Source organism: Falco biarmicus, chromosome 12, assembly GCF_023638135.1.
Source record: "Falco biarmicus isolate bFalBia1 chromosome 12, bFalBia1.pri, whole genome shotgun sequence".
NCBI lineage: Eukaryota > Metazoa > Chordata > Aves > Falconiformes > Falconidae > Falco > Falco biarmicus.
In genome coordinates this window covers 5,383,236-5,397,939 of record NC_079299.1, presented here as the reverse complement: position 1 = coordinate 5,397,939, position 14,704 = coordinate 5,383,236, and the positions used below count along the sequence as shown (strand labels likewise).

Genomic DNA, 14,704 nt, shown 5'->3' with positions numbered 1-14,704 from the left:
TGGGCCGCCCGTGTGTTTGCTGGTGGTGCTTTTAAATACGTTGGAGAGGTCATGCTCTGACCAAGAACATCCCCACTGGTACCAGGGCAGCTGGTTGGCGTGGTTTGGGCTGGGCTGGCCTGCAGCACATCACTGCACACTGTGCACAGTGCAGGAAAGATCTCCAAGAGGGCTTGGGGCATTTTAGTTGGTCACCAGCAAGGATTTTCCTCTGCTTTTCCCACTCTGCAACGAGTGAGAGATGGGAAGAGCAAAAAAGGCCTCGTGCTGGAGCTGCTCGGCACAGGTGATGCTCCCTGGGGAGCCACCCACCAGGTGGGAACCTCGTGAGTTAATTGTAGGAGCAGGGAAACTGAGGCACGGCTGGGGGGGAGTCCGGGGCTTTGCCAGAGCTGGAAATGGAGTGCAGGAGTGGGGAGTTTTGGCTGACGGCATTTCTTGTCCTTGCTGAGCTCCTTCCTTGGAGCACATTTGCCTTGGTGCCCGCTTGGTAAAGCTCTGCTCCTCAAAAGCAGTTGGCTGACAGAGGGAGGGGGAAAGGCAAGCTGGTGGCTTCCTGAAGACAGCTGAAACCATGCATATAACTGCCTTGCATACTTGAAATTATTTTATTTTGCTTGAATATCTGTTCTTCTAACCTCTGGGGTTTTTTCCTCCTCTGTTAGAATAAACCAAGGTAAAATAAAGGCTGAGCTTTCCCTCCCTTAGAGGCACTTTTCCCTTCAAATTAATATGCTGCTGTTATCCATCGCCCCTCGTTGCTGCTCGGTTTGGAAAGGCGGCTGCTCGGGGAAGGATAGTAGCATTAGTTTATAAAGCTGGGTAAAGATCCCCATGGAAGCAATTACCAGATGGATTACCCCTGGTTTTGCTGCTGTGAAGAGGCCGCATCAGGTCGAGGATGCCGAGTGTATTGACAGCACCATCTCAGATCAGCCGCTTGCTTCTTCAAGGGCTGGGTTCAGGGCAGGACTCGGGCTGCCGGCACCTTTACTCTCGCCTCCCTGCCCTCCTTTTCCCTCCGATGCCACCTATCCTGGGCTGGCCTCTGGCATGTGGGACCCACAGCTCTGTGGGGAAGGGGGAGACCTTCCCCAGCCCCCGAGGTGCTCAAGCTCTGTGGTTTGGTAGGAGTTTGGACTTTTATGCAGAAGGACGAGCAAAGCTCAGCTGGAGACCTAGCGCAGCTATGGACTCCTAAGTACTAAATCATCTGCTGCTCCTGCTGAAGCTTGGGAAGGCTGGTTTGACCTTCATGGCTGGGAAGCAGCTCATGTCTGTCCTGAAACGGCACAGAAGGAAAAACAAAACACCGTCTGTCTGCGCAGGAGCTCTGTTTTGCCACGCTACTTGCCTCTGTGGGTCCGGGCTCTTCTCGGTGTGTTTGACCTCTGATGATCCTGAGAATGAGCTTAATCTGGCTCGTGTGGAGGTGACAGGGGGTGCTACCTTTGTTTCTTTCCCAATTAGCGCCCCATGTAATTGCTGACGACCTTTGGGGAGCAGCTCTGGTGCTCACCCGCCTGCTGCCCCGCGCCGTGCGGCCAGCGGATGGTGGCACCAGGCTGTGGAGGGGCTGCTCGTGGTCCTCTGATCAGTGCGGCACCACGGCTGCAAAGATGCTCTCTGCCGTCTCCCAGCGCCCCAGCGAGCCGGAGCGGGGTGCCAAGGGGACCCCCTCTGGCCAGGGAGCAAAGGAGCTTTGGGAGCTGGCATCTGGGAGGATGGAGAGAGCCTGGGGGGGCTGCAGGTGTCCCACCGCTGGTGGGAGCCACAGTGGGGGCATCAGGGAGGGGACTGTCCCCATCAATCTGGGGGGCTTACCGTGGGGCAGAGCTGCTGCCAAACCAGCGCTTTTCCACCTCTTTTGTTTTTTTTAAACCTGAAGTCTTAAAGAAAATAAATCATCTCAGTGGAAGGAGAGTCTCTTATAGACTCTTGAAACCTATTTGGTTGTCGTTGCTCTCCAGGATTGCTGTTTGCAGACCCATTAGAAGAATTCACAGGTACCGTCAGGCTTGGACTGGCCTCACTTATCCCTTCTTGGGGGGCTTTGGGAGAGCCCAGAAAACCTTTTTTGGCAAAAGTTTGGGAAGACTGATGCAGCCTGAGCTGCCGTCCCGCAGCATCCCAGGGGAACTGCGGGCAGCGGGAGGAGGAGATGGCTGAAAATCCCCTCCATCCTCCTGCTTGGCTCCCGGCGCAGACAGAGCTGGGTCTTCTCTTTTGTCCAGTCAGCAGCTTGGTTTATGCTGACCTCCTAAATATTCAGCTCATTATACGGTGTAACGTATAAATAAAACAGAAGCAGGCAGCAATATTCTCCAGGAGGATATAATCGGCTTCCTTTCCTTTTTAATTATACAGGATTTGTCTTCATGTGTCAGGCTATCCTACAGGCTAATTTATTATTTTAAAGAATGAAAGCCTGTGTTCTTTATGAAGTGAGTCGCTTCTGTATGTACCTGATTTGGGGGATCCAAGACGGAAGACCATCTTTCCAACTGGGAATACAGGGAATTTTGTAGCTGCATTTTGTTTCTAGAGGTCACTGGCCTGGATCCTGCACTCCTCCCCATTCTCACAGGGCAGCAGGAGGTTCCTCAGCATGTTGGAGGTGATGGGGGTCACCACGAGGATTCCTTGGGATCTGGCTGGGGTGTGGGATGCTGGCAGGCAGTGTGCATTGCCTCCCTCAGCACAGAGGCAGGACGGTGGCCTGATTGCAGGGGATGGGTAGGATGCAAGCCAGTGGGTAGGAGCATCGTCCATGCGTGAAGCTCAGGCGCAGGCTGCCTGCAGGAGGAAGGGGGTCTATTTGAACCCGGCACTGCTGCCGGCATGGCTGATAAGCATGGTGTGAACTCTGAGCTGACTTGCTTTCTTCTAAGGGAAGCCCTGGAAACAAAATTTGGCTGTTCATCAAAGCAATGAATCTGTCATCTTTCCCTTCTTGCAACTCAAAGTCTCCTGCTCCTGATTTGCAAGGGAAGTCCCCAGTTTGGTGGCTTCCCTGGCCATCTGTTTTTAAATTAAAGCTTGGGTGCCCTTACTAGAAAAAGCATCAATAATTCTCCAGTGGCTTTTCATGCCATTGTATTTGGCTGGATTTATTTAGCAGATTTAAGCCTCTGGAGGGTGTTTTTATGTCGTTTACCACAAATCGGGACAAGAAGATGTGCAAAGAGCTGGTTCTGGTTGTGACTGGTGTAGCGATAGCTCAGCCGCCCTAGGGCTGTGTTGGCTGTGTGGGCTGAATCAGTGGCCAGCAGCCTGTGCTGGTGCTAGCTGGGCGTGGGGATGGTGAGAGGAAGACACTGCAGAACCTTCTCCAGAGCCTGAATGCGGGGATGTTTCCATCCAGGCAGTGGTTGCAGCTGTAGTTCTTGAAGGTCAGGTCTTCTTCCATGGCCAGTTTCTAGCCTTTTCAGTCCTGTTGCCTGATGCAGGAGGTGTCTTGATTATGCAAACCTGTGCATGTGCCACATGAGAGATCCAGCCACTGCCCAAGCAGGAGTGGGCATTAGAGTGGTGGTTGGAGGGAGACAGGTAAAGGAAACTGGGTGATGGGCAGGAAGGGCAGCAAGGGTGGTGACAGCATGGCCTTGGCCTCAAGGCCAAGTGAGAAAGTGGGACGCTTACTAGAAGGTCCTCAGGGACTCATGTTCCCTGCCCAGGTAGCAGAGGAGGTGGCGATGCTCTGTCTTTTGAAGATGGAGCAGCATGCCCGTGGACGTGTGCAAGCAGGAAAAGGTCAGTGGCAGCAAGAAGCTTAATGGTGAAAGTTCAGAGCTTCTCCAGGGAGCCTAGCTGCAGGACAGGCTTTGCTGAAGAAGTGCTTTGCTTTAATTGGGTATCCATATTAATATTTAATTTGATTTTTTTTAAAAAAAAATTTCGTTCTTTCTTCCCCCAGCAAGGGGGGTCAGAGCAGACTCAGATCTGCAAGTCTCTCTTGAGAGGCAGTGAATCGCTTCTGAGCAGTGGGAGATGCTGGTCCTCCTTGGGGAAGGGTGGGATCCTGGCAGACATGGGTCTGCTGTGTACCCCCATGGGGTCCCGCAGGAGCTGCCACCAAGGAGCGCCTGAGCGTTGTGCCCAGGTAGCTGGGCAAGAGGAGGAGTAGTTTCACAGCCCTCAAATAAAGGAGCTGGAGCTAAAATCCCCCCAGGGCAGAAGACTAATTAAGGGTGGATGATGGCTGGAGCCCAGAGCTACCTCCGTTTCCACTGCATGGTTGCTGTTAGCACAAAGCTGGAGAAGGCGGCACCGAGCCAGTGAAGCACTTAAGCAAGTACTTAACTTCAAGCATTTAAACAGGGATTTCTGTGGGCTCCTCCAAATGCCTGGAGTCACTTAAGTTTGTGTTTAAGTGCTTGATTGGCTTGAGGGCTGTGCAGTTTGGCGTGGGGACGTGACCCTTCCATAGGCCGTGCAGGTTTGCTGCCAAGTGGTACCTGATGCAGGGGAGGATGTGCTGCAGGAGGGGTACGAAACCTGTTCTGCAGAGACCCACAGCCTGATTTTGGCACTGCCACACGCTCTTCGGACGGGGCAAAAAGCATGGCTGTGGTGCTCTGTCTCCCTCCCCCTTGTATCCTGGGGATGAGGCCATCGGGGCACACAACACAGTGCACGGGGCTAAGCCAAGCCACTGGGCGCTGGTGTCGAGAAGACTACACCAAAGCTCTGCTGAAGGATCTCGGACCTCGATTCTCCATCTGGGCTGTTTGGGGAGACAGGGAAGAGGACAGAGGCAGCGTGATGCTGCCCAACTTCTCTCCCCTCTGGGGCTGCTGACCCTCTTAGTGCTCGCACTGGCACGGGGGGACAAGGAGGGATGAGCCCTACCCTGTTTGAAGTATAATCCTTTCAGATGGCATTAGCGCCTTGGCTGGTAACAGCTCTATAATTGAACCTCCTGCTTGCAGGGGCCCTGCGCTTCAGTGAGAAGTTTAAATCCAATTTCTATAATGCCTGGTTGCAATTCCTGCTGAAAGATTGCCCTCGGCCTCCCGTGCCCCCGAGCTGTGCCGAACGCACACGTGCTCCAGCCCTCTGCACACAGAGGATCAACTGAGGGCGGCCAAGCAGCAGCATGCCATGTGGCATCCAAGTTTCTAGAGTTTTTGCTTGTTTATTGGAGATTTTGCTAGGCTGGTGCATTTTTGTTTTTTTTTTTTATTTCCTCCTGTTTTTCTGTAATGCCTGAATCCCAGGGAAGGCAGGACAGAGGCTCAGCAGTGAGTGCTTGGTCAGGGATTATGTAGGGAGGAGATTTTCTAGGGAAAGCTAGGTGTGTGTGGGGCCAAGGTAGAGGCACACTTGGCCACAGCCAGACCCCCTTGGGGTCATCGTTGCACCGGCACAGGCAGAACCCCTTTGCCTGGCCAAAGACGGGCTCCCTGGTGAACCTGTCGGGCTGGCTTGGGTTTGCTGCCTCTTGAAAGGATGCTTGTGGTGCCGGTCCAAGTCACCCTGGTCTAATGGCAACAGTCAGCAGCCCCAAAAAGGGAAGCAGCTTTTATTTTAGCGAAGGCTTAAGTTTTCTATTTTAAAACAGTGCCACAAAAGAAAAAAGTGAATCAGAGTCCGGTTTTGGCTCGCACTACCCACTCCTTTTCTTCTTGGGCAGCTGCAGGCTGGCCCTGAGGACGGGTGCGATGTGCCCATCCCCAGTCACCGCTGGCTCTGCTTGGGCCAGGCTCTTCACCCAAAACGCCCTTTCCCCACTGGGCTGCCTCGCTGCGCCTGCCCCTGCCCAGCACCCAGCCTGCTCCGGGCTCCCATCCCCTGCCCAGCACCCAGCCTGCTCCGGGCTCCCGTGCCGGCGAGGGGTACTGGGGGCTGCGGGCAGGGGGGAGCAGAGCATCCTGTGGGGATGCTGTGGGCCTGCAGCAACAGCCAGCTGGGTTGCTTGTTCCTCCTTCCCGCTCCAGCGATCCCTGCTGTACTGTAATCACACAATTATTATGCCATTAAAATGTCATATTCGCAGAAATCCACATAAACAAGGCATTAGCAGTTGCCAGAAAATTGTAGTTTTACTGCTAATGACCCGCTCTCCCCCCGCAGCACTGCTTCCTTTTTTTTTTTTTTTTTTGGTTTTGGTATTTTTTTCCCCTTTTTTTTTTTGTTTCTGAGCCATGATCTAAGAGGCAGATGATGAATTACATCTTTGCACCTAGAGGCTTTCAATCCTTACTGTACAGTTGCGGTGAAAAGCTGCCTCTGTGCTTGCTCTGGGGTTTGCTGCTTGCCCTTTGCCGGCGAGGCTGCGAGCGGTTTTAGGGGGGGTGGATTTAGAGAGCTGGCAAAGGATGAGGGCAGCCCTGCCCTTGGCTGGATGCTGGCGTGAGATGGGATCTGCTCTCTGCAATCAGTTTTGTCCGTGTCTCTTTGTGTGGAGGGGTGCCTCTCGCTGACACCCCTGAGGACCCCCCTGAACGTGGTGTTGGCAGAGGTGGCACCTGTTTGCCAAGAGCAGCCAGCTACCCCCTTGGATATTTTTTCCTCTCTTTCCTGCAGAATCATTGAGTCTCTCAAACTCTTTTAAGCACTGACTGTGTTTCCTATAATTAATGCCAGCCATTAAACTGCAACGTTGAAAGAGAAATTACCTAATTCCAAGAAAAAAAATGAAAATTTATTACTAGTACATGGGAGAAAATGAATATGAAACTTGGAGAGAGGAACCCTGTAGAAGATAAATAGAAAGGCAAGTGGAGTATTGACTTGATCCTTTTCTAGTGCAGGGTAATTTGGCTTCTAAAGTGAGTTAGATCATAATAAATTAAATTTAGATTTCTGCACATCAGTTAAATAACTCCCAAGACACAATTCTGGTGTGAGGAAGACGTGATAATACGTGGCGGAAATACTATAATGAAGACCTTACCCAGTAACCCCTAACTGATGTGCTGCCCCTGGGTGAGCGAAGGGGATTTCTCCTTATGCCTTAACTCGCATTCCCTGTGCCCGATCGGGCACAGAGACACAGGTGAGTCCCCGTGTGCGGGTCAGGGAGGTCTCTTGCCTCCCACCACCTGCATAGCTGGGAGCTTTTCATCTGAGGATGCTGCCTCACTTTCCCTCCCTGCTTTGCACAGGTATTTTTTTGCAGAGGTTGGTGTGCACCTGTGTCCAAGCATCCCGCTCCAGTTTTGGTTACCCTTGCAGGGAAGCTTGGGATGGAAACCTGAAAAACACCCAAAAGATCTGGACAGGAGATGTGGATTGAGAGCAAATGACCAAACCTGGGTATCTGCTTCTGGCTGAGAAAGTTAACAGAATCCCTGGGCTTATTTCTTGGCCAGATAGTGGTTAAAATAACTCTGTAATATCTATTTGGCATCAGTTTGCTCTTGATCTCAGATGTCTACTTACTTAGCTACCTGATATTTAGGAACCATCCTACTGATAGCTTTTCTCAACCGAAAAAGGAGAGTCTGGGTGAGTCGAGGTGGGCTGATACCTTTCAGGTGGAGGTTTCACAGGGGTATTAGTTATTCACTGGGGTGTGAAACAAGAATGCAACCCTTGGATGAGAGGTATATCCAGGGCAGGCTGAGAAGCAAATGCCATGGGATAAAGCACCGGCATTTGTCCACGTATCCACTTACTGCTGGGACCCCCCAGTAAGAGGATGGTAGTGGGGTTAGATGAATGCTGGGGAAATGCCATCCCAGACCTCAAAGCATGTCCCGGGACCCTTCTCTGCACTGACTCCCTGCTTCTCCTGGCCTGGCCAGAGCCCTGCTGCCCTTGCAGCACATGTAGAAGCTCCAGTTTTCCTGGAGCCATGGGAATCCATCGGCCCTCCTGCTCCAGCCGTCGGATGCTCGCCTGACTGCACCCTTCTATCTGATTCCAGGCTATTGTGTTTAACTGACATTAACAAAAATGTGTATACACACATCCGGCAGCCTTAAGTGCTACGTGGCCACTTTTAAAAACCATTTCTCTTCTTATTAAGTTTGATAAAACCAACTTTTACTTTTCTTCACAGCATTAAAATTTAGGGACCGCAGCTTGGCGGCAGTTGTGTTAATGGCTCCAGGCTTCCCGGGGTCATCGTGAGATCTTATAAATGCCAGGCTGTCGGTGGCTCCGTGATGCGATCGGCTCACTTCTCCCTGGTCTTTTACTGCAGCAGTAAATCTCATTTTGCAAGATGCCCTAGAAAAAGCATAAGCAATATTTATCACCCTGTGTACATCAGTCTTCCCGAAAGCTGGCAGGCGGGTTACATACATCCCCCTCGTAAACCTCCTGCAGTGACCTTACTGGTTTCATAACTTTCTCCCAGTCCTGAATAACTTTCTCCCAGTACAGCTGGTGGCTCGGGGCTTTCTTCTGATCTTCCCTGCACTGGGGTAAGTGCTGCAGTTGCTCCTGAGAAAGGCTGTGGGGTCACACTAGGGCAGGATGAATACAACCCTGTGTCTGGAGCCCCTGCATCCCATCCCTGGGCTCTGTTGGCTTTTTGGGGGTGCTTGTGTCACGGTGACCCAGGGTGGTGTGGGGCATCGTGTGGATGGAGGTACCTGACTTGATCCTGCCATGGTTCACTTGCAGGAGCTGGTGCTCTGTCCTCCCCTTCCTCTGAGTAAAGAAAATGTGCTGCCAGATGCGAGTAAAATCAATTACAGGATAAAAATCGCCCATTTCAAAAGCTTCATTTTGCACTATTAGCAGGCAAAATCGGCTTTGAGATGGTGTGAATTGAGGAGGGGAAAAAAAAATGAAATGAAGAAGAAAAGATCAATTATTGGATAAGATCACAATTTTCTTTAGGGCTGAGATGTCTGTAAATGTTTGCATCTCTCCGTGTTACAGGTAGGCTGAGATCAAAGAGGTTGGGCTGCTGTAACGATGAGATCTTATCGGCGCTGCATTGTGCTTGCTGGCTCAGGCACCGTGCCACCGAGGAATGCTTAAACCCCCTGAGAGCATCGTGCTGCTGAGGGATGCTTGAACCCGCTGATGACACCAAGCCGCCCAGGGATGCTTAAACCCCTCATGGCTTGTCGGAGCTGCTGGGTAACCCCAAAATGCAGTTCCTCCATCCTTTTGGAGATGGGGGGATCACACAGGCATGTGCTTGCCTGCTCTTCTCCCTGCAGTTAGGGCTGAAGTCCTCGGTGGGAGACTCTGTGGCAGAGATGGGCTGGGAGGGTGACGGCCCCCTTCTCCCAGGGTCCCATTGCTGGAGCTGGCTCTGGAGCCAGGATATGGCTGTGGAAATGTTGGATTGTGCTTGATGAAACTGCTGCTGTGTGATGGCCCTTTCACACCTGAAGGGTTACAGGGGCGACAGGGCGTGTGGTGTAAAATACCTTTGTTTTTTGGCTGGAGAGAAATTAAAAGCCTAACGTGATCTTTGCGCTTTTATATTCCTTGAGACCGTGCTGTTTGAGAGGAGTATCCACCAGAGACCTGAATTCGGTTTCAGATCAGTCATTTTCAAGTCAAATCAGCAGGCTGTCTTAGAACACACCGTTTGAAGATCTAAGAACAAAAATCCCCCAACTAATGAGGGTCCCTGTTAGCCTGCTGTGGTGATGCTTGCCCATGCCAGAGGGCTACCGACCTCCGGCGGGGCCGGGGCGGACCTCCAGGATGGGGTCAGGCGTCCTCTGGTCTCTCCTGTCTCTAATGGGGCTGACTTTGTGTGTGCAGGGCTCGGACGTGGACTGGGACGACCTTTGGGATCAGTTTGAAGAGCGGAGGTACCTGAGCGCCCGCAGGTGGAAGGGCGGCGAGGACCCGTACCGGCTCCATGCCTTTAACCAGCGGGAGAGCGAGAGGATCCCCAGTGACCGTGCCGTCCGCGACACCCGCCACCACAGGTTCTGCCTCCCCCCTGGTTTCTCCTCAGCTTCCTCACAAAACTTCATTACATGGGTGGATAATCCCGTTCCTCTTCAGGGCCGTGGTTTTGGGATGCTAGGTGGGTCTGGGGCCTTCACCCATGCCCAGCGGGTGTGCTTGGGATTGATTCTGTCTGCGTTGTATTTTTAGGATTGACTCTTTCAATGTGCTTCATTTCTTGGCATGCCTGGATGTTCTAAACCTATTAATTAAGACCATAGGGAAAGAAAGGGAAAGCCTCTTCCTTTTTTCCTTCCAAAAAGTAATGGGTGTATGAAAGTGCATCTCCATGATGGGCAAAAAGCCTTCACCAGTGCTGGGAACTCTGGCTCTGCAGAGGGTTCAGTGAGATGGTGCAAGGGGGATAAAATAACTGTTGAGGACTTATTTTGCTCTGTAGAGAGAGAGGTTAATGTGGGGAATAAGGGACTTTTGCTGAGTGAGGGAGAGAGGAAGGTAAGAACTTGTTGGGTTACCAGCCGCTCCAGCACCATCGGGATCAAAAATACCCTTCGGCACCCAAAGGACCTCTGGGGAGACACAGGGAGGGGTGCAGCGAGGGTTGCCTTGCAGGACCCGCGCTCCCTTACTGCTGTCAGTGTGAGAAGGGCAGGGTGGGAGTTTTGGTGCACCACGGCTTGCCCTGAGCAAGCTGCAGCCTCCCTCCCCTCTCCAAACGCATCCCTTTGCAGCTGCAGGCTGTTTCTGGTTGATGGGGTTAACTGTTAGTCTGCTGGATGGAGCGATGCTGGAGTGTCCCACCGGTCTGGGAAACACCCACAAAGTTCCCTCAAGCGGTTTTTCTCCTTGTCCACAGGCACAGCATATACCTGGCCCCCACCGGCAGTCCCCAGCCCAGAGCCGGTGCAAGCCCTTCCCGAGGAGCTGTGCCTGGCATTACATCCCAGCCCGCTGGCAGCAGCCCCCCACTGCTGCCTTTGAGGGGGGTCCTGCTCCGGTGGGAGCTCAGTGCCGGACCCAGCCCTGGCACTGGCTGCCCGGGCTGCTCCTTGCTCCCAGCTCAGACTCAACTCCCGACTCTGAATTTCCCCTCTTCCAGTCAAAATGCAGCACTTAGGCTGAAATGCTTCAACAGCACCAGTTCTCCAGCACTATAGCAAGCGATGTGCTTATTTATTTATTCTTTTAGCTCCTTTTCATAGTAAGGACCAGATGCTCCTTTCTCCGGAGGGGATCTCTCAGCTCTGACGGACGCCTGTTATAGCTGAGCAGAGAGCGAGCGTGCTATTCCTGGAGAGAATTAATGCCAGGGATATTAACCATCTGCCCTATTAAAAGGGAAGATCAACTCAGCTGCCCCCTCGCCGTACCCCCGCTGCGTGGTGGCAGCCACCTTGTTCCTGGGTGGGCGGCCACGGTGCTGAGTGCTCTGGTGAAAGAAAAGTTCTCCTAATGGAGGAAGCGAGGGCACAGCATGTGGGAGGGGCTGGGGCTAATTGCATTTGCTTCCCATTTCCTTAACCCGGTAATTGGATTCTGATTTATTGAATATGTCTGAACAATGCTGTGGATGATGCACCATTAACTGAGCATTAGAGCAGCCACGGTGGAAATGGGGCTGCCAGGAGGTCGGGGGGAGGCAGGGGCTGGTGGGGAGGAGGGAGGGGGGGGAAGGGTCTGGGCATGGTGGTTGAGGGGGAGAGGAAGGTGCAGAGCTAAGCCGTCTCTGGAAAGACAATCCTTTCTCACAGCACAGGTGTCCCAGGAGCTGCTGCAGGCGATGCTCGGGCACTGCTGTGCAACCTGGGAGCTGGTCTTGGATTGCCCAGCAGAGCTGGGTGGGAAAGCATGGATGAGCATGGCCTGCTCTTGGAGCAGGGAGAAATTCCTGATAGCTGTCCAAAAGAATCCAGCGTGGGCTTGACCAGGAGAGGCCTTTCCCCTGAAGGGGAGGGCAGAATGCCATGGTCCAGGCTCCTGTGAGAAACCCCCAGGGTTCATGCTGCGTGACCTGCTGGAGGCTGTGCTTAGAGACTTGCTTTGAAGGGTAAACCTGGCTTAGGCTGCTTTGTCCGAGCCAGACTGAAAGTGCTCAGGCTTGCTTGTTTGAGAGCAAGTCCAAACAGTCAGACCTCAATTCTGTTCCAGCTGACCTTGGAGGAAGGTACATCCCAGCACGGGCCCCATGCCAAGGGCACCACAATGCCAAGGGGCTCCTGCCCGGCTCACGCGAGGAGTTAGAAGGCTTTGGAGAGGGTCTCACCCACCTCTTTAGCTCATCCCCATGGGCAAGCAGGTTCTCCTTCAGCTTCTCAGCCAGATGTTGGTGCCCAAAGTGGCTTGGTCTGCTCTGCAACCAGGTTTTCAGTGTGTTTGCTCTCCATGGTTTATCCCCTCTACGATGCGTGGCAGCACCGAGACCCACAGACCTGCAGACCAGGGTAATGCCTCAAGGTCAGCACCGCGTAGTCCTGACCCTAGGGCCTGGAACATGGGGCTGCTGCTCCTTACAGCCTCTCTGTGCGGCGTTTTTCACCAGGATGGCTGCAGAAGATTTCCTGGGGTTCTCTTTGCTAATCCAACCAAGCATCTGGACTTGCCAACAATAGCTGAATATACAAAATCTGGCAAGTGCTGAGCAGCAATATTCTTGCCAGAAGGTCATGGAGAGGGCAAATACTTTTGGCGGGGTGGGATGTGGCACTGACAGCCAGTTGCTTAGCAATGTTTGCTGGATTGATTTTGTTTTTAAATTGCAGCCAGTGGAATAGTTTCAGATGGAGATGAATTGCAGTGCTACGAGGAATTGGAGCTGCAGAAACTGTGGTGGCTGTCTTTGCCTGCCTCTGGCCAGCATGGGGCTGTGAGGTCGCGCTTGGATTGTGGGTGATGTGAGCCAGGGAAATGTGGCTTCTGTGGACTGCATCATGTTGCTCAGCTTGGGAGATCTCACAGCTGGAGCATCACTCCTGGTGACCTGCCTGTGCTTTGCTGCTGTTAACTGTGTTCCTGGTTGCACGTTGACTAAACCCTTGGACCACGTAAAAGGGTGTCTTTCTCCAGGACAGGACCTTGTATGGTGGTATATCGCATCCCCACCAAGAATCGAGGTTAAAAAATCCCCGTGACTACAGCAGCAGGCTGGACCCAGATCTAGGTGATACATCCACGTCACGCGCAACCAGCTTGTGCTGCTGGTGTAGGTGGCTAGTCCCCCTCCCACGGTAGCCACATGCCACTGGGATTATCTCATCGCCACATCCCACCTTCTGCAACTCCCACCAGCAAACCGCAGGATGCAAACGGCAGCGAGTGAGTCAGTGCCAGGCGTGCGCATGGGGCCAGGGGGTGGGAGAGGAGCTGAGGTTTCCAGTATTGCTCAGCGGCTTGGAAAGCCAACAGGGAGGATGCGTCGCCCCCAGCCAGAAGATTTTGTCATGATGGCTCCCGGGCTTTTTCCATCTGTGGCAGACAGCTCCCAGGGAGGCCGGTATTCACCACGCGGTTACTCCATATGCTGCTTGGGCTGACCTCCGCCTCCCAAATGCTTCGTTGGGTTTAATAGATGTGCAGATGCTGCTGTGGCTGCCAGGCTGGGCTGGGACCACGAGTTGTGGCCGGCACCGACCTGAGCTGCCGTTAGTGCTCACTGGTGGTGGCGAACCAGAGGTGAATTTGGGAACAAAGAGGGTAGATGAGAGGGTAGTGGCTGGAGGAGAGGAAAGGTAAGAGCCTCTAGCAGACTTGCCTATTGCGAATCACGTCAGCCAGCCTCAGGCATCCTCCGCTGCCTGTTTTCCTCTGTTCTTCTTGCTTTTTCCCTCTGCAGCACTGACAGGAGTTTAGTAGTGCTGTCTGCAGAGGTGGTAGAGCAAGGAGGCCAGGGATGGAGCCCTCTCAAATTCCGGTGTAAGGCAGTAAGTTCCCTCCCTCCCCGAGTTACAAGTGCTTTACAAGAGGCTCTACCTACCCAGTTAAGCTTGAATTTTACAGCTGCTTGAGCGCGTGCGTTTGTGTGCGTATGTGCATATCTGAAAGAGAGAAAACAGCTGCTAAAATCAAGTTGTGGTTGAGATGCGAGGCTGGCAGGGATACTGGCAGACAGGAGGATCAGGCGTTGCATCTTCTGCTGAAGGTGAGAGCATCCTGGCAGCCCTGGTCATGCCAGCGTACGCCCCACAGAACAGCTCTGCCCTCGTAGTCTGTCCTGTTCCCTTTGAGGGGAACAGCACACACCGTCAGATTTCCTCCAGGTTTCTGTGCTCGAACCCCCGGGCGGTGCCAGCTGGAGAGTGTCCATTGGGTAGGAAAGCTGCCCAGGGCTGGTTGCTCTGCCATAGGGGCTGTTCACGGAGGGATGGCAAGAGATGATGCCTGTGATGTTCCCTTGGGGCAGAGAGCTGCTGTCTTGCATTCTCAAGGTCCAGAAGTGCCAGGAGTTTGGCCCTGGAGCAGAAGCACTGCGCGCTGCGGTGTCATTTTCACCCGTTAATTGCAGTGTACATCCCAAGGATGCAGAGGCTGCACCTGCAGCGTGTTGGGGCAGCTCTAGTTGGGGCAGTCAAAAATATCCAGCTGTGCTGTGCGTGGAGATGACTGGGAGGAACACATGGTCCCAAGGGCGGTCCTACCTCTGCCAGGTGTGGTACCTGTGTGCACGGGCATGTGGGGCTGAGCATGCATCTCTGCACTGCACACCCTCCGCATGTCCCCATGTCCCATGTGAAGGTGTTGGGCGCATGGCACGTGACAGCATGCGTAGATGTCCGCGTGCAGATTGTGTGAGGGCAGCTGTATCGCATGCAGGCTTTGAAGTGGCTCCGTTTCTGCCTGAGTTGATGATTGCATCCCAGGAGTGGCAAGCAGTCAA

The 14,704-nt window shown here is 53.2% G+C and overlaps 1 protein-coding gene across 1 annotated transcript in view; it reads left to right on the top strand.

The window, feature by feature from the left end:
- Positions 1-14,704, top strand: part of GALNT14 (polypeptide N-acetylgalactosaminyltransferase 14) — a 100,663-nt gene that overhangs the window by 26,813 nt on the left and 59,146 nt on the right. The window contains exon 2 of the mRNA XM_056357623.1: positions 9,682-9,851. Coding sequence (XP_056213598.1) covers positions 9,682-9,851 — 170 coding nt within the window. The remainder of the gene's footprint in view (positions 1-9,681; positions 9,852-14,704) is intronic.